This window comes from Dendropsophus ebraccatus, chromosome 4, assembly GCF_027789765.1.
Source record: "Dendropsophus ebraccatus isolate aDenEbr1 chromosome 4, aDenEbr1.pat, whole genome shotgun sequence".
NCBI classification, from domain to species: Eukaryota; Metazoa; Chordata; class Amphibia; order Anura; family Hylidae; genus Dendropsophus; species Dendropsophus ebraccatus.
The window spans coordinates 85150301-85171054 of NC_091457.1; the positions used below are offsets into that span (position 1 = coordinate 85150301).

A 20754-nucleotide genomic window follows, 5' to 3' on the forward strand; every position below is an offset into this window, starting at 1 on the left:
TACACAGGTATACAGCTATGTATTACAGGTTAACAGAGGAAGCAATGTGGAGACAGCACGTCCAAAAAAAAACTTCGCTTTTATTCACACCAGTGCAACGTTTCGGCTATAATTGTAGCCTTTCTCAAGCAGTGATGAAATATGATGGGTTTACAGTATATACAGATGATAGTGCAAGGACACCCAGTATACAGTGGTGCCTTGGATTACGAGCATAATTCGTTCCGGGACCACGCTTGTAATCCAAATTCACTCTTAAACCAAAGCAAATTTTCCCATAAGAAATCATTAAAATGCAGAAAATTGGTACCACATTTATAAACAGCTGAATATGTGATATTATAAGTTCCTGTAAAGTATAGCAATCAGCATGTGGAGTATAATGAATAGTAAGTGCATAAACCTGATCACACAGCTGCAGATACAGGATGGAACTGCAGATCCCCATAATGCAGTAGCGTAGTACAACAGGCTAGAATAAAGAAGCAGGGCTGCTGTCAGAGGTCTGTGGGGTCACATGACAGTAATGTGGAAGGGGGGGGGATCAGCAGGCACCAATCAGGAGTGACATAGACTGCAGGGAGCATGAAGGAATGAGCAGGGCAGATGTGGGCACATACATGCAGCACTCTCTGTCCGGGGAGAGAGGGGTTACAGCTATGGAGAGATTACCCCCACAGTACTGTCCCCTGATGTAAGCCCCAGCCTGAAGTGGATCTGATATGATTTTCAAGGTGAGGAAGACTTCCTGGGTCAGAGTACAGTGCTGTAGACCCCGCTATGCAGACCATGCCCCTCCACCACTCGCGCTTCCACCCAGTACAGGGAGCTCTTAAACCAAAGCAATGCTCTTAAACCAAGTCACAATTTTGAAAAACTGTGAGCTTTTAAACCAAAACGCTCTTAAACCAAGTTACTCTTAAACCAAGGTACCACTATATATGATGGGTATATAGTATATACAGGTGACAATAAAGGGACACACTGTATATTTGATGGGTATATTATATATAGGTGACAGTACAAAGGCACTGTTTTGGGGACACAATGACTGGCACATAGGGGGCTTTAGGTGGCACTGTTATGGGGACACAATGACTGGCACATTATAGGGGGCTTTAGGTGGCACTGTTATGGGGACACAATGACTGGCACATTATAGGGGGCTGTGGGTGGCACTATTATGGGGACACTGACTGGCACATTATAGGGGGGGTTGTGAGTACACTGTGGTAATTGTTATCAATCACCACTGTACAGGTTTCCAGGTGACTGTATTGGTCCTATTCACTGCCTCAGTGTGCAGTCACGTGACCTACACTCTCCCTCTCCTCACTACACAGCGGCGTATACTTATTGCTGTAGTGTCACACAAAAGCACAGCAGACCCTGACTTTTCCTGTAGACATGCCGCCTGCAGCCAGCGACCATCTAAACAACAGTCCTGTAAGCAATGCTGCGCTCCTAAAACACCATGATGGGCAGATGGCGCTCTATCACGGGGGTCTAAAGCGTTGGGCGTGGGGGGGGGGGTGTTGGGCGGGGAGCAGGGGGGGGGGGGTTTGACTGCTCTAAAGCAGCGGGTGGGGGACGCTCTATAACACTGTGCCTTGTGGGTGGGGAGCCGCACCAAAGCGCCGCGTCGGGCGGAGGGGTATGTCCCGTACTAAAGCGACGTGCCAAGCGAGTGGGGAGCAGCTCTGACAAGCTGGGCGGGGAGTTAGGTGGTGGCAGGGGCGCTCACATACATGGTTCAGACAGCACAAAAGAGACCTCCTCCTGTGCAGCTCAGGGCTCAGAAGGGGAGATGAAAATAAAAATACAGCAGATACCGTCCTGGCAAAGTTGAGGTCGGTTAACCGACACCAGAGACGGTATCGGTATTTTTACGGTATACCGCCCAGCCCTACACATACGGTACTTATACTGGACTCTGTATGAACTGGACTAAGTCCTTTCTGCTGTATATTCATGCGGACAGAGTACAATTATAAGGCACAAGTGTAGAAAGTCTATTTGTGGTTGATAGATTCAGATACTTAGGCTTTCAACTCTTGTATGCCCTGCTGAAATGCTAACATTAAATGTTGACCCCCACCTTGGCCTATTTAAAGAGAAGTTTCGGGTTTGGGGCTACTTGTCATTATCAGTGGCAGGTCACATAAATTTGGTAAAAAATGGTAGTCATGCCAAAGTGCCTGTATGTGTTGCAGCATGTTTTTGTAATCATCCCCTTCTATGCTGTTCTGGCTATGTATGCACCATCAGCCAATGCAATGTACGATTTGGACATTTAAGTCCTGCCGCAGCATCTTAATGCGCATCTACACAGTCAAATAGCGCGCACCATTCAACTTTCCCGTCACTTCTTTTAACGTGATTGGGTACTTGTACAGATGTATAGAATCCTTGTCATTCACACCTATGTATGGTCAGGATTAGTTATTTCTTTGAAGCATATCGATAGGTAGAAGAAGAGCATCTATACGTCACTATGACAGGTGATATAACCTTCGGCATCAGTATTTATTTTCTCAGAACCCGCTACTTCTTGACAAAGGCAATATGTGGCAAAACATAACAGGGGGCCCTATGTGCCAAAACATCTCAAATGCACTAATATTTTAAAGTGGGACTTTTGTTAGTAATAGAATTAATGTTTTAATCACTAATACAGGGTGTTAGGAACTCTAAGGTCCCTTTTTTTGGTCTTCAATGTTGCATATTGACCCTCCAACCTCGTCCGCTTTTCGTCAAATACCCTCTGTTACTGTAGGTACACAGCCATCTCAATCACTGTGTGCCAATGGTTGTCAGGGCAGTCAGGAGCCTGACAAACATTCCCAACACTGCCATTGCTATATAGAATTATATAGATGGCAAACTTTTGGATCTTCAGCTGCTGCAAAACTACAATTCCTGACAACCACAGTTATTCATTAAATTGGATTTTGGCAAAGTATATAAAAAAACACACACACAAACACAGAGACAGATATTTGGTATTGAAATGAATGAAACAACCCAAGTAACATATTAAGTCATTCAGGACCGTGGACGTACCTACATCCATTTTTGTTGTGCTTTCCCACTCATGGATGCACAGTCACTTTCGTGGATGTCAGCGATAGACAGGCGACCGCCACTGTCATTACCAGGATCGTGTTCCCATTCCAACAGTTAAAGGAGTGTTGTCACAAACAAAACTATGTCTATAATTATGTATTATGTTAAAATAGGTGGAACATATTTCAAATTTACAAGCATTTCTTAAAATGTTTTACTTGAAAGATATTAGACTATAGAAATTCCCCATGTGCCTGCTTTGTTTTTCCCCCCAAAACATGTTTTGTTTTTTTTCATTGGGCATTCCCAGTTACAAATTTGAGACAAGCATAACAAGATCATTTAGCAGTAAAACCTAGCGTCTCCAAGTATATTGCTCATATACAGTACTGGGAAGGCAGCGTATTGTGGGTAAGGGGGAATAGATGGGAGTAATAGGAGGTAGAGAAGAAAGGGAGAGATGTTGTAGATAAGGGTGTGTAGTGGACATGGTAGGGGAAAAGTTGGGGAGAGGGGTATAGGGGAGGAGAAATACAAAAAGTAACAAAAAGGGGAGACAACTTTAAGACCGATACAAACTGCAGCAGTAATGGCAGCATCACATGGAGGAGACCAGGAGCTGATAACTATGTTGTGGGGGGCACAGAGGTTAGCCATGTTGTGGGGGGCACAGAGGTTAGCCATGTTGCGGGGGGCACAGAGGTTACAGCCATGTTGCTTTGTAGGCTTGGGGTCCTGGGATAACAGCTACATGTATGTCCCCCAATGTTTCCATGGATTTTATCACACCCTCCAAAACCTAATAAGCCCCACTGGGGCAGTGACCAATTTGAGTGACTGCAATCTCTATACAGCACAGCAGAATAGGTTGGAGCTATATAAAGAAAGGAATAATATTGTTATTATACTGTAAAGATCTCTGGTGTTATGACAGTGCTACTGCTGTGTGTAACATGGAGAGGAGAGATGCTACTTCCCCCTCATGTCACTCACCATTCATTCTATCTAGCGGTGAGGTACACTTGCATTATTATCCTGGCTCACTTAAATCCCCCCCCCCACCTGAAGGATGGCTACTGTATTGTATATGTAATCCAGGACTACAACTCCTAACATGTACATGCGCTGGGGTTTGTAGTCCATCAACAGATAAAAGATTTAAATAACTAGTTTATTAGATAATAAAAGTAATTGCCAGCCACTGAGTTGCCATGCTGCTCATAAGACACTTTTAGTAATACAGACATTTCCCTGCCTATGGGTAAAGTGCGTGGAGCTACAGGATTGCAGAGCTGTGATGTCACTGCTGACCCCCGTGACCTGGAGGTTCTTTATGTAAACAAAAAAAACAAAAAAAACACAAATCCAAAAAGCATGTCAAAAGTTTTTTTTTATGACAAGTACACTTTTAATACTTCCTAAACATATATACTCTCACAACTGCAATTTTTTGGATGGACTACAGACAACCATATCACCTTCACATAACTTTGTGACAAAAAATCCTTAATAATTCAATAAAACATTTGTTTCCTAAAACTTATTTCCAGGCAGAGGCTTACATTGTTAAAATCAAAGATCAAGATATGCAATGTTCTTACATACAACCATCTAAATTAACAAGAGACTATGCTCTCAAAAAAAAAAAAAAACTGAAATAGAGGCCATGCATTATATAGCTATAAGCAACCAAATGTGTTAAAAACAATACGCTGCATGCCAGAAATTAGGACCTCACTACAGAAAGAAAATTTCTTTGCAAATGCATTGCATGGCATGTATAAAATACAGTTTAAGGCCATGTTCACACAGAGTGAGACAACAGGCGTTATTTGACACGGCCGTGTGAAACAATGGCTGTTGTCTTGCATGTATCACCCAGCCCATAACGCATGAACATCACTTTATTTGAATTGGAATGCAGGCACATTCAGGTGCACCCACACTCAAATTTCCCATAGTTTAACCCCTTAAGGTCAAAGCCAATTTTTGTTTTTGCGCTTTTGCTTATTCCATTTTAAGTTTAAAAGTCAACAGCGCTTGCATTTTTTCACCTAGAGACGTATATGAGCGCTTATTTTTTGCGAAACCAATTGTACTTTGTAATGACAGGTATTATTTTTCCAAAACATATGCTGCGAAACCGGAAAAAAATCATTTGCGCTGTCAAATTGAAAAAAAAACAAATTTGTTTTGATTTCGGGGAGTTTTGCATTTACGCCGTTCGTCCCATGGTAAAACTGACTTGTTATGCATGTTCCTCAAGTCGTTACGATTACTATGATATATAACATGTATAACTTATATTGTATCGGATGACCTGTAAAAAATTCAAACCGTTGTTAACAAATATACGTTCCTTAAAATCGCTCCATTCCCAGGCTTATAGCGCTTTTATCCTTTGGTCTATGGGGCTGTGTGAGGTGTCATTTTTCGCGCCATGATGCGTTCTTACTATCGGTACCTTGATTGCGCATATATGACTTTTTGATCACTTTTTATTATATTTTTTCTGGATTTGATGCGACCAAAAATGCGCAATTTTGCACTTTGGAATTTTTTTGCGCTGACGCCGTTTACCGTGCGAGATCAGGAATGTGATTAATGAATAGTTCGGGCGATTACGCGCACGGCGATACTAAATATGTTTATTTATTTGTTTATTTATTAATTTATATTTATAAAATGGGAAAAGGGGGGTGATTTGGACTTTTATTAGGGGAGGGGATTTTTTATTAATAAAAACACTTTTTTACTTTTTTTTACATGGACTAGAAGCCCCCCTGAGGGGCTTGTATATAGACAGCACTGATCTCTCATAGAGATCAATGCTGTGTATATACACAGCAAAGATCCATGAGATCGGTCATAGATTACTATGGCCTGCTGCAGGCCATAGCAATCTATTGCCGAGCCAGGATCAGCGTCATTCCGACGCTGAGACCCGGGCCGGCCAGAAGAACGGATCTCCCCCCCGCGATCGCATCGCGGGGGGGAGATCCGACCCACTAGACACCAGGGATAGTGTGCATAAAGCACTTCAATGCAGCTGTCAGGTTTGACAGCTGCATTGAAGTGCTTAATTAGCCGGCGCGGCAACGGGACCCACGCCGGCTAACAGAGGCACTGCCCGGCTGCACATGTCAGCCGGGATCAGCGCCGTTCAGAGCGGGGTCCCGGCGGGACCCCGCTCTGAACACCCCCCACAAATAAAGTATGCAGAGACAGCATCTCCAAAGCAATGTGAGTTTTAATTAAATTAAAAAAAATAAAAAAAAAAAACAAAGAAAAAAAATTGGTCAGCTCTCCTAGAACACCGTTCACACTAGGCAGGAGCACGTTGCCATGGCTGAAATTGCAAACACACAATTATTTTTGCAGGTATTAGACGGATCTTGCATGCCCAGAGCATAGGCGTATTACACAACATGGAGAGGCCATAGTACAATGTAGGATCTGCCTCGATATGAGTCCACCTTATCGTGGTGAGGCAGTTTACGCTGTTTGCAAATAGTAACCAAGAGACTCATTATTTTTGTGGAAGTTTTTTTTTGGCAGTTGGGGGGGGGGGGGGCTGCTTTTAACTATTTCCATGTCTGTGGTGGGCCTGTATCTTGCTGGTGCGAGGAGCTGTTGCATTTTTCTGTGTTTTTGAGAGTTTTAGTTCATTCCAGTGCAACATTTCGGCTCAGCTGAGGCCTGCTTGAAAAAGTCCTAAGTTGAGCAGAAACGTTGCATTGGTGTGAATTAAAATACACATTGCTTTGGCGATACAGTCTCTGCATACTATATTTGTCGTGCAATCCTAACTTGTACCTAGACCTTATGTGCAATACACCAACAGTACAAAAAGTGTAGAATAATATACTACACAATATATTTAAAACGTACCTTTATTATTTAAAATACGGCAGTATAAAATTTTTGAAATCCACACATGGAAAACTGTACCCCAGGTGTAGCAGATCAGGGTAACCTCATGATAAAGTCTGCACACCCGCTATAAAACACGAATAAATAAGTCTAACAATACTTTGACAGTCTAGATAACATCATATATGATGTTAACCTATACTTAGTAAAGGGACTAGTGCAGCTGTAAACAAAAAAGCAAGGTGCATAACAAACCCATCAACAGTACACTGCTTCACCTGGGATACTGCCAGATACTTTACCATGTAATGTCTACATATACTGCACCCTTTGCTGGACACTTCAGACAAATAGAAAAAAAAAGGGAAAATTTGGCAGCACATCTACGACTCTGTTCACACTGCAGGTTGCACGCTGTTAGTGGCTTAAGTACTGACAAAAAAGTACAGCAGCAACCTACAGGTGCAAGTTCTTACTGTAAATACTCCTCCCAGCGTACACACGATAAACACCTGCTCTGTAGACATTAAAAAGTGAGGATCTTAGCAAACTATTTGAGGAAACAGAGTGTACTATGTCACCAACGTTAAGGTGTCCTCAGAGACATGGTCCCTACTCTAGCATTTTCACACTAGCAATGGCCTCTACTGGGCTGAATAAGCCTACAACTGGGCAGATAGGAGCCAAATGATCTCTTTTATAGCACCCTTGGGACATGGGTGGAGTGCAAGCCAACAGGAGATAGCCACACACCACACATTCAACAGAAAAAAAGGGAAAATTTGGCAGCTGGGAGGAGTATATACGGTAAGCCCTTGCACCTGTAGGTTGCTGCTGCACTTTTTGTTTTTTGTCTGTTCTTAAAGGGGTAGTGCAGCGCTAAGAAATTATTCACAGAATAACACACATTACAAAGTTATACAACTTTGTAATGTATGTTATGTCTGTGAATCGCCCCCTTCCGTGTCCCCCCCACCCCCGCACGTGTACCCGGAAGTGTGGTGCACTATACAAACCTGTCATGTGCCGACCCACACCCCCGTCCCCGATCTTCTGTGCCACGGCGTCATCTTCGGACGGACGGCCGAAGTTCTCCGATCGTCCCGAGTGCTGGTCGCCCTCTGCCGCGTCATCAGATGCTCAACTGCGATTGGCTGAGCACAGTTATGCTCACGCGACACGGATCAGGTAATGTATAATGCACCACACTTCCGGGTACACGTGCGGGGTGGGGGGACACAGGGAAGGGGGCGATTCACAGACATAACATACATTACAAAGTTGTATAACTTTGTAATGTGTGTTATTCTGTAAATAATTTCTTAGTGCCGCACTACCCCTTTAAAGGGAACCTGTCACCCCCTGTGCCGGGGTGACAGGCTCCCGACCCCCCGTTAGAGCCCCCTATACTCACCTAATCCCGCCGGGTCCCGCTTCTGGATCCAGTCGGGTGATGAAGATCTCAGCTGCTGCAGGCGGGCACGTGCGCTGAGAGATGAGTCCAACGCTCATAGAGAATGACGGAGCGCTGGACTCTCCTGTCATTCTCTATGAGCGTTGGACTCATCTCTCAGCGCGCGCGCCAGGCTGCAGCGGCTGAGATCTTCATCACCCGACCGGATCCAGAAGCGGGACCCGGCGGGATTAGGTGAGTATAGGGGGCTCTAACGGGGGGTCGGGAGCCTGTCACCCCGGCACGGGGGGTGACAGGTTCCCTTTAAGCCGCTAGCAGCGTGCAACCTGCAGTGTGAACAGAGTCATAGATGTGCTGCCAAATTTGGGTGAGGGTGAGGAGTTAAACTGTATTTAATAGGTAACCAGTGCAGTGACTGGCACAGGGGGGAGACATCAGTATAACGGCTGGAGAGGAAGAGGAGTCTGGCTGCTGCGTTCAGGATAGACTGGAGAGGGGAGAGCTTAGAGAAAGGAAGACCAATTCATAGGGAGTTACAGTAGTCAAGACGGGAGTGGATCAGGGCGACAGTCAAAGTCTGAGCGGTGTCAGTGGTGAGCAATGGGCGGATTCTGGAGATGTTTTTGAGATGTAGGTGACAGGAGCGTGCAAGAGCTTGGATATAGGGAGTGAAAGCATGAAAAGTCCTAAGACTTATTGGTCATGAGGTCCCCAGAACTAGAGTGATATAGAGAATGACATAAAAAAGGACAACTGTCTGACCCAGACCTAGGCTAGGGTAATAAAGGACATGGGAAAATGATAGAAGAGCCCATGTGCAAGCTGTTGGGGAGAAATGACAAAGCAGTAAGGCACACCTGACAGGACCAAAAGGAAGCCACCAGGACTAAACACTCGGGTAATAACCGAGGGCTTAACAGAGGACCATTAGACAAGCCAGAGGGTGTCCAGGAGCAATGACTCCAGCCGAGGAGGTTGGTTATCCTTGAAACTCCTACTAGATTCTCACCTAGTCCTGTTCACTCACCCACTTGCTCCTCTTCAGCTCCCCATTGAGACCAGCAGGGTCACCCTTTCAGCTAGCCGCTCTCCAGAGTGTGTCTAATTGTATTGGGGGGGGGGGGCACTTTGTAGAAGTCTGGGTGACCCCTGGGCTGATGGGTGTAACCATTTGTCTTCTTGGAGCTCGGAGTGTTGGCAGCACTGATGCTCACCCTGCTTAGTTAGGTTGACAGGGAGACATGTTTGTCTGTGTTACCCAAACACAGGGTAGAGAGGCAAAAAAAATATAAACTAAGAAAAGAGCAAAAAAAACCTGTAGAAACTGCAGGAGTGTCTGCATGCTATGGACACTAAGCTAAAAGTGATTAGCTCAGTGCCTGCAGGCAGGGAATATCCTGGCTGGGAGGAGCTAACACTTCATCTTTGCATAGGATGTCCCACTGTACCCGTCTCCCTTCCGGTCCATGTTCCCTCCCGTGCCGATATTTCATTTTTTTTTCTCTTCAAAAGAGACACACCAAACTCAGGAAGTCCCAGTGTTTTGCATGCTCACAAATACAGCTTAGTATTGATTAAAGTGTCACTTTCACGTCACAAAACTTTTGACATGTAATAAAGATATATCAAGAGTTTTGATCGGTCCAGGTGCAGCAAGTTTTCTCCTGGCTATCTCCCTATCAGTACGGGTCAGAATACTCAAACCAATCAAAACGTTTTACATGTCTCTATTACATACAAAAAAACCAAAGTGCAACAGCAACCCATGGTGCAAGTGATTACCGTACATACTACCCCCAGCATACAAACGATAAAACCTGCTCTAAACATATTAAAAATGAGGATCTTAAACTATTTGATCAAACAGAGTGTACCATGTCAGCACGTTAAGTTGTCCTCAGAGACATGGTCCTACTCTAGCATTCTCACACTAGCAATGGCCTCTCCTGGGCTAAAAATAAGCCTACAACTGGGAAGATAGGATCAAAATCTCTATAACACCCATGAGACATGGGTGGAGTGCAAGCCAACAGGAAGTAGCCACACCGCCCACACACAACAAAAAAAAAAGCAAAAATTGGCAGCACCCCTATGCCTCTGTTCACACTGCTGGTTGCATGCTGCGTGTGGCTTATGTACAGACTAAAAAAAAAAAGTGCAACAGCAACCTACAGGTGAAAGTGCTCACTGTACATACTCCCCCAGGCATACATTTTTTATAGGTTTTTATTGTGTGTACACCAGGGGATAATGTATGGAAAGCACTTGTACCAGTGGGTTGCTGATGGACTTCATTTTTCTTGTCTGTACGTAAGCCACACGCAGCGTAAAACCTACAGTGTAAACAAGGGCATAGGGGTTCTGCCAATATTTTTTTTTTCTGTTGTATGTGTGTATGTGTGTGTGTGTGGGGGGGGCTCCTGTTGGCTTGCACTCCACCCATGTCTTGTGGGTGGGTGGTAAGCAGCAATGCTCTACGGCCCTTAGCAACGCCCTAAATGTGCTTATGCAAGTAATTTGCATAGAGCATTTAGTAATTTAACAAACAATGCGGGGGTGGAGAGGGCTAAAAGTAGTGGCTATGTATTACAGACATACATAGCTACTACGGAATATCAGCAGTTCTCTGGGGAGAACCTGCTGATAGTGCCGCTTTAAGCATAGAAAATAAAAATAGTAAAAATAAAGCAAGTATATTGCAAAACTGCTAGTGATCATTATCCCTGTTAATTACTTATTAAAAAAAAATTACACAGTTCCTTTTTAGGGTAGCTTCGCACGTAACATATCTGCTGCGAATTCGCAGCGAAACCCGCTGCTGATACGTTACGTGTGAGTATGTCAAACTCATCCCACTGCGAGTATGTCAAATTCCCACACCCCGGGAACATACTGTACCGGGTCCCTGCTCTGGCTTTCTTCAGGGGCTCCAATCAGTGCGTTGCGGTGGGGCAGCAAGCAAGCCGAAGCAAATTCGCAATGTGAACCCCGCTGAGGATACGTTACGTGTGAAGCCCTCTTAAGACAACCAGAACTAGTTACCTCCAAGCCTTGGTGTCGCAGCACATATGTTGCAGGCTCAGCTCATCTGCACACTGCAAAACCGTCCTATACAGTTCCACTATCATTCCATTTGCATGGCAGGATACTCATTCAAAACTCCATCAGGTACGCAAACTGCTTCTAGAGCGAGTGGTCTACAGAACTGCCGGAAGCACTACAGCCTTGCATTGTAAGAGTATTACAATGCAAGTCTATGGTGCTTCTGACATTGCTGCAGACCGCTCGCTTTAGAAGAAAACTGCATATCTGCCAAAGTTTTGAAAGAGTATCCTGCTGCACAAGTGGAATTATAGCTACCATTTAAAACACACAATTTTTAAAATTGGGACTTACCAGTTGACAGTCTACGCCTAGGATCTCTATTGGACCAAGCAGGCCACACAAACTGAACAGGGTCAGATTCCACTTTGGTATTACTTTCTGATGTTTCCAGCTCCTCTTCAAATGTCTGTTTTGGTTTCTCCTCACAGCTTACCCTAAGATGCACAAATAATATTAGTTATAAATAGTGTGCATTCTAAACACAGACTGGTGAAAAGGTGGAAAAGAAAAAGGAGAAAGTCCAGCACAAAATCCATTAAAGACTTGTTCTTTATTGAAGTTTGTTTATTCTTTTTAATATGTTTGTGAGTGACACATGGGAATGTTTCATAGATAAGGTCTGCCTTTTTGCTGAGGACACAATGTCCACACACAGAACACAGAACTTTTGATGCTCAGGCAGAAAAGGATTTAGGGATGGAGATTTCTGACAGCAAAATAATTTACCAACGTGGCTGCCTAGCTAGTGGTATAACCAGGAAAAGCAAGAGACACTCTGATCCCACTGTACAGAGCTCTAGTGATTATATATATATATATATATATATATATATATATATATATATATATATATATATATATATATATATATATTTATATATTATATATATATAATCTATATCTCTATCAAAAAAAATATTCTAAACATGCATGCAGAGATCTAAACCTGCACTATACACCCTACTTCCTGATAAAAAGATGACCATTATTAAGCACATAGCTACACCATGCACGGGTCTGCTCTGCTACAAAATGTATGCGTCAGCTCTGCTACATCATCAGCTACTATGTAATACATACTGGGGTGATGTGACGCAAAATCTGTAACAAAAAAAAAAAACTGTCCTGTGTCTACTGTGCAATAGTAATGACAGCACTAGGCAGGAAAGAAAGGTAAGTACAAAAAACGGACCAATTAGGGAGATGCATGAGGGGAAATGTAGTTTCCTGGCAGGCACCATCTTGGATATAGATCGGCTTTTAGGAAAACTCAAGAATAGCAGCAGCTAAAAATACTCAGGGGGCTTGTAAGAGCAGAAAGCACTGCATTGTTTAGCTCTTAGGTAGATAACCCTTTTAAATACAAAGTGCTGTTCTTGAGAAGACATAGCATCTTTGCTAGATTGCGTTGCTGTTTCCCTGAAAAATGAAACTACTCTTGAATTTCAGACACATCAGATAGTTGGACAGATTTTAAAGGGGCCATGCCACAAAGAAAAATGGGTCTAAACCAATTCATTAGATTAAATAAAACATATGTCAAATCTTCTAGCATTTCTAAAAATTTACCATTTTAGAGATATAGGCTTACTAATGCACAATGTTTCTGCTTTGTTTTGATAACCTGTTGCCCTTGGGGATGACCACCTTAGGGTATCCAGTAAGGTGGTTCACAGATGCTCAGTTCAACTGCAGTCTCCTGCCCCATGTGTACTGGAAATTGGTCTTTATTACACATGGAAACCAGTGGGATTGTGGGAAAGTGTGTGCACCATTAAAAGGTAACAGCAGGGCACAGTTCTGAGAGAAAACCAGGAAGTAATCAGTTCCAAGAGGAAGAAGATCAGTACAAGGATGCAAATTATTTAACTTAAAAAAAGACCACATTTGTATTCCATTACATATACATGTTGTCCACATTTGAGTTTATCAACTTTGCTTCGTGGGACAACCCCTTTAACCCTTTAAGGACCAGGCCCAAAATGACCCAGTGGACCGCGCAAATTTTGATCATTGCGCTTTCGTCTTCCCCTCCTCCCCTTCTAAGAGCTCTAGCACTTTCAGTTATCTATCTACAAGCCATGTAATGTATGTAATGTATGATGGAATTCCAAATATATTATTTATGAAAATATAAATAGGTGAAATCGTAAAAAAGAATTCAATATGGTAACGTTTGGGGGGTTCCTGTGTCTACATAATGCACTATATGGTAAAACCGACATGATACCATTATTCTATAGGTCAGTCCGAACACAACCATATGCAGGTTACACAGATTCTCTAATGTTATATATTTTTTTATGAAATACTTTTTTTTTTGGCAATTAGTTAATAATATAATGGCCCTATTGTGAAGCTTATAACTGTTTTATGTTTTCACCTATGGGGCTGTGTGGGGCGTAATTTTTTCCGCCATGATCTCTAGTTTTTATTAATACCATATTTGTGAAGATTGGACGTTTTGATCACTTTTTATGAATTTTTTATATTATATTATATATATATATATACATATATATATATATATATATATATATATATATATATATATATATATATATATATATATATATATATAGACATAAAATGGGTAATTCGCGCACTTTTTTCCCTCTTTTCGTCTACGCCATTCTCCGTTCGCAATGACACTTGTTATACTTTAATAGATCAGACAATTACGCACGCTATGGTATATTATAGGTTTATTTATTTATTATATGTTTTATTTATATAATGGGAAAGGGGTTGATTTCAACTTTTATTGGGGGAGGGGCTTTGGGGTAGTGTATTGGTGTTTTTAACTTTTTTTTACACATTTGAAGTCCCTTTGGGGGACTTTAACATTCACTACTTTGATTTCTACACTGACCATTGCTATGCCATAGGCATAGCATTGATCAGTGTTATCGGCGCTCTGCTCATTGAGCCTGCCTGTGCAGGCTCAGTGTAGCAGATCGCCGATCGGACCGCACGGAGGCAGGTGAGAGACCTCCGGCGGTCCGTTTTACTGATCGGGACTGCATGTTACTGCGGGGGTCCCGATCAGTAAGTGGCAGGGGCCTACCCCTGTTACTTAGGCTATGTTCACACAGAGCAAAAGGAGCGGATTACGCAAGGAAATATTTCCGCCTGAAATCAACTGAGACTGAATTCCGAGCAGAATATAAGCAGAATGTAAGCAGAATCCCTGCGTATTCTGCTAGGAAAGTGTTCAGCTCGTAATCAGCTCTTGACAAATTCAGCGCGGAATACTCGAGGAATCCGCGCTGAATCCGAATGCATTCAGCGCTGAAATTCAGCGAGTATTTGGTGAGTAAACTAGACTATACCAGAACATATACTAGAATCCTCCTCCCCCCCCCCCTTTTCCCCATTTCCGCGCTGATTCAGCGAGTAATTTCCGCTTGTATTACGCTTGTATTCCGCGCTGAATATGCGCGTATTCCGCGCTGAAACAGAAAATCAGAGCCCCATTGATTTGTATAGGCTTCCGCTAGCGGAAGAATGAACATGTTCATTCTTCTGGCGGAAAGCGGATTAGTTCAGTGCGGAAATTCCACTGTGTGAACTGCAGAGCAGAATTTCCATTCAACACAATGGAAATTAGCTCTGCACCTATTTTAACGGCTGAAATTTCAGCGCTGATTCAGCGCAGAAATTCAGCTGCTTTTGCTCAGTGGGAACGAGCCCTTACACTTAAACGCCGCAGCGTTTAAGGGGTTAATGACACGTGGCATCGCGATTGCTGCAGTGTGTCATTACCGGTGAGGTCCCGGCTGCTGATTGCAGCCGGCCCCCACCTGCTGTGAAGCGCGCTCTGTTCCGGAGTGCGCTTCATAGCCGGAGAAACACCCAGGACGTAGTTACGTCCAGCGTCGTCTGGTGACAGACTTCCATGACGTAACTCTACGTCCTGGGTCGTCTAGGGGTTAAGTGACACAAAGTAATCAATGGGTTAATTACAGCACATTGCAAGAATTTGTCATTACTGACCAATAAGGGTCGCAAATAAATGCTGCAAAGAAAAACTACACCAACCCTACATCCCATTCTCTCTCACAACTGGTGAGGATCCCACAGGTGCTATATATATTGAACTAGGGACGATTAATAACACAGAACGTAATTGTACTGTACTCGCATGGCGTTTAATTAGTGTTAATTATGTGATTTCGATGGAATTGTGGCAAAAATAGCACTATTTTACTGCAATTCGCATCAAAAGCACAGCAAACACACATATTAAACACACCTTAGGGGACAAGTAAGAGATCTTCAGATTCAGAGCCATGGCTGTATTCAAAACTAAGCAGCCAGGGGGTGATCTAGAGCAGTGCTTCTCAAACTGTGAGGCGGGCCTCACCAGTGAGGCGCCCCCTAGTTGTTGGTGAGGCCCAGCTGAGGAGCCAGTTTTCACAAAGTAATTATGATATGCACAGTCCTTTTGCTTTTTGCAGAAATCTGCATTTTAGCAACATTAGTAATTTATTTTGTACTTTATTTATTAGTATATAGAGCTTGGGAGATGGGTTAAAGGTAGCCCTAGCATTATTTTCAGCTTTTAATTGGACTTTAGACACAGATAGTGAGGCCCAGACACCCCCTTGATCAGTCTGGTGAGGCCCAAGCATTGCCTTGGACTGTTGGGTGAGGCTCCAGTAGAAAAAGTTTGAGAAGCGCTGATCTAGAGAACGCTGGGGAAACTGTGGATAGGGGTTAAGTTGGATTAAGGTGGAAAACCTCTTTAAAGCCTCAACTCTCTTGAATAGTTTAGCAGGGCTCACAATTAGCCCAAAATAATATTCCATACCTATTCTTAGCCACAGGTTTCTCTGCAGTTTCTGTAAGAGTAAGATAAAAACATTTTGTAGAAGCGCCAAATAATTTGTGAATGTGTGACATCAATGTTGAAATACTTATCCTACCTGTAACAGAGACCTGCTCTTTATCAGCATTGCGCCATGCAGGATGGAGAAAGGCATCAGGGCTGGCCACAAGCTTGGGACTTTTGGAAGAATGAGACTCCTTGGGCTGTGGTGACATAACTAAAACATTTTCTGATACAGAGGGTTGGGGCTCTTCACCCAGAGAAACTAATTGTTCTACACTTTCATTATTTGTAGGTGTTTTTTCACTGGTGTGTTGCCCAACTGTCTTACTGCAAAAGAAAATCTGCTATAAAATCTCAAAGAAAAAAAAGACATAGAAATGAAAATACAAAAAAAAAATAGCATGCTAAAAGTTATCAGTTTACAGTGCCTGAAATGTTGGACAAAGAGAATAAATCTAAGTATTCCCACCATAGTCCTACAGCCCAGCAGAATGCCTACTGATGAATATTCAGCAGGTGTTTTAGCAGATGGTATCGCACACAGTGGGATAAGATATAGCACCCCTGCAGATGGTATCGCACACAGTGGGATAAGATACAGCACCCCTGCAGATGGTATCGCACACAGTGGGATAAGATACAGCACCCCTGCAGATGGTATCGCACACAGTGGGATAAGATACTGCAACCCCTGCAGATGGTATGGTATACAGTGGGATTAGATACAGCACCCCTTGCAGATGGTATGGCACACAGTGGGATTAGATACAGCACCCCTTGCAGATGGTATCGCACACAGTGGGATAAGATACAGCACCCCTGCAGATGATATCGCACACAGTGGGATTAGATACAGGGCTGCATAGCAAAAAGGTGTGGGACACTGAAGGGGAGTGGGGGCTGGGGGACCACAGCACTCTTCCCTCTATGTGCTCTGATGCCTGAATGCTCATTACTGGAGCACATAGCAGGAAGACAGCACTGCTCTCCTGCTTACTACATGACTGAGGAAAGCACCAGCATTGAAATGGTGTCAGACTGAACTGAGTCATTTTTGTGCCATGATCTCTAGTTTTTATTAATAACATATTGGTGTAAGAGAAAAATTTTGATCACTTTTTATACATTTTTTTGTACTATACAATTTAATAAAATCAGCAATCCTGGTGCGTTTTTTTTTTCCGTTTATGCCGTTCACCGTGCAGAAACAATGTTATATTTTAATAGATCAGAGAATCCCACATGCTACAATATGTATTATGTTTATTTATTAATATTTATATAATGGGTAAAGGGGTCCTTTTAAACTTTTATTTGGGGGGGGGGGTGATTAAAAACATTATAATACTTGTATAAAACTTTTTTTATTACACTTTTTTTTTACACCTTTATCACTGTAAAAGATGCAATCATTATATATTTATGCTATAACATAGATCAGTGTTATCGGCAATCTATGTATAGAGCAGTGCTTCTCAATTCCAGTCCTCACCAACAGGTCATGTTTTGAGGATTTCCCATACAAAGATCACCTGTGCTAATACCTGATGCACTGAGTATAATTATATCACCTGTGAAATACTAAGGGAATCCTCAAAACATGGCCTGTTGGTGAGGCCTAAGGACTGGAATTGAGAAGCACTGGTATAGAGCCTGCCTGAGAGCAGACTCTAAACATGGATTGACGAACAGACAGGACGGAGGTAAGGAGCTTACCCCCGCCTGTCAGCACATGCTATCGGGACCCCCGCAGCCTCGATCACTCAGTGACAGATGCTTGATCTGTCACTGAGCACTTTAAACGCTGTGATCGCTTTAGATCACAGCGTTTAATGGTCCTTTTACACGGGACGATTGATCGTTCGTTTTTGCACAATAACGGTCGAATTCGAACGATAATCTTATGTGTAAACGCAGCGAACGATCAAACGACCAGCAAAAAATCGTTCATTTTGATCCTTCAACATGTTCTCAAATCATCGTTGATCGTTTGCAAAAAATTCGCATATCGTTCCGTGTAAACATTCTTTCAGCGATTTCACCTATGTGTGAAATAGGCTTAAACGATCGCATAGCGAATTTTCCGATGTATCGTTCCGTCTAAACGCTGATCGTTATAAAAAAAAACATTGTTCATTCAAAATCGTTAATCGTGCGATCGGGCGAATTATCGCTCTGTGTAAAAGTACCATAAGGGGTTAATAAGATTCAGCTGCAGGATTGCAGCTGACTCACATTACCTCCGGCCCCGAACTCAGCTCTCCCTGCAGTGCTCCCACTAACATCAATAACCCTGTCAGTCAGGAACGTATATATACATTCCTACTGCACGGGGTATGTGCAGTAGGAACGTATACATACAGATTGCTGACGTGAAGGGGTTAAGAATGGTGCCGAGAACTCCTGATATGGAAAGGGTGTAGGCGTTTTGCAGGTGAACTAAGAGGTATGAGTAATGCTGCAGTGCACCAACATAGTAAAGGTGTGTGCAACTTTAATGTCCCCTGCCCTATGACAATTTATTAGCAGGTTAGGATCACCTAACCTGCTGATAGATTACCTTTATGTCTAAAAGCTTAAAGTGTCACGGTCATTTCACAAAACTTTTGACAAGTCAAAAGTTTTCATTGGTTCAGGTCTGACTGTTCAGACCCATACTGATCTGGAGATAGAGACGAGAGAAGACCACACTAAGCTATCCCGGCTCTTTGTCACGTGATCAGTCAGACCATATGGCGCCTGACTAATAAATCAGACTGGTAATGTGACAGGGAGCCGGGAGAGGACCCCGCTTACCAATCTGTACGGGGCTAAACACTCAGACTGGGACCAATGAAAACTTTTGACATGTCTCTATGACACGTCCAAAATTTTGTAAAATCACTGTGCCACTTCAAAAATCCCAGAATTGCAACAACAGAAACCGTACCTTCTATAGGCTGCAGTGGTCTGAGCAAAATCTACAAAACAAGGGACAAATGTGTATTTTGAGTTATGTGAATGATAATTGTATAAAACAGAGAACAACAATTTAATACACTTTGGCTAAGATTTATTAAACGGTGTAAAACTGAAACTTGTCTCATTTGCCTACAGCAACCAATCACAGATCAGCTTTCATTTACCAGAGCTGGAAGCTGAGCTGTGATTGGCTGCTATGTGCGTCACCACTTTCACTTGCTTGTAGTCAACATGAACATTCATGTTGGTATTCAAGAGGCTTAAAACCTGTCCTAATTCTGTACAGGACATCAGATCTCTTTTGCACTTATAAGTTAGGTATTGGTTCGGATGATATAGTCTCAAACTAAAATATATCCACAATATATTTTATTAGAAATGTTTTTGTTCGATCATCATTCTGAAAAACAGTATATTAACCCTTTCACGACCTGGGGTCATTAATGCCTCAATGGCCAGGTCGTGTTTTGACATCAGCTTATGGGATTATAATGATCCCATAAGCTGATGTCCGTATGTTTGCCCCCTCTCCTCTGTCCCCTGCCGCTGTTACTATGTTGTAACAGAGGCAGAGCTCACGGCGCGCTCCCCGCCTTTCTTCCCGACCCCCTCTGGCTTCCATAGCCAGGAAACCCCCTCTGGCTTCCATAGCCTGAGGCTTCCGGTTTCCATGGCTACCATCGGGGCTCTGCAATCACTTTGCAGAGCCCCGATGGACAGCAGACAGAGAATTCTCCCTCTGTAGAGGGAGAATTATCTGTCTGGAGCACTATAGATGCTGCGGTCACGCTGATCGCAGTATCTATAGGGTTAGCTCTCAGCACCAGAGAGCAGCTCCGGTGCTGAGAGTTGCGGCATGTCCCCGGCTATCACTGGCTATATCTACTATTCAGAGCAGGTCTCAGCAGAAAGACTAGCTGTGATCAATAACTTTTGCCATGTCAAAGGTTATTTTTCAGGACATGTACTCTTAAAAATTTGTTGGAGGTTTTCAAAGTCCCTTTTATTTACATGCTTTGGCTGATATAATTAATAAATCCAACAGTTCTTGGATTTATTAAGTTCATTACTTGACACTTTTTTTTGAGGTTTTTGCAAATGTCCAAAGAAACAATAAAATCCCTCTATTTAGAGGAACACGACTTGCTTGTCTGTGTGTGTGTATCAGGGCTGTGGAGTCGGTAAGGTGCAGCTCCGACTCCTGAATGTTATCAGGACCGACTCAAGACTCTGACTCCTGCTCCTTCATAAATGGCCGGTCAGATACTGTTAAATATGATGTGTTTTACAATGAACAATATCTTGGTATAATATAATGTAAGTCATATATATACTGCTGACCTCACCATAATAGCACAACACTATTCACTGTATAAAGTAATTGTAATACTGACATCATAATATCATATTCTATACTAAGGAGACGTGTATAAGTTGGAAATAGATACATAAGTGTACACAGCACTATTCACGGATCCATGACTATGTAGGGTGTTAAGGC

At 42.9% G+C, this 20754-nt stretch overlaps 1 protein-coding gene across 5 annotated transcripts in view; it reads right to left on the reverse strand.

Annotated features, from left to right (window-relative positions):
* The window catches only part of TDRD12 (tudor domain containing 12), a 181804-nt gene that overhangs the window by 117113 nt on the left and 43937 nt on the right, over positions 1-20754 (reverse strand). For 4 of the 5 annotated variants that reach the window (XM_069966193.1, XM_069966194.1, XM_069966192.1 and 1 more), the window contains exons 9-12: positions 19222-19252; positions 16387-16619; positions 16272-16302; positions 11750-11892 (exon numbers count right to left, since the gene is read on the reverse strand). In XM_069966193.1, the coding sequence (XP_069822294.1) occupies positions 11750-11892; positions 16272-16302; positions 16387-16619; positions 19222-19252 (438 nt within the window). The remainder of the gene's footprint in view (positions 1-11749; positions 11893-16271; positions 16303-16386; positions 16620-19221; positions 19253-20754) is intronic. The other variant, XM_069966195.1, reaches the window with a different exon arrangement.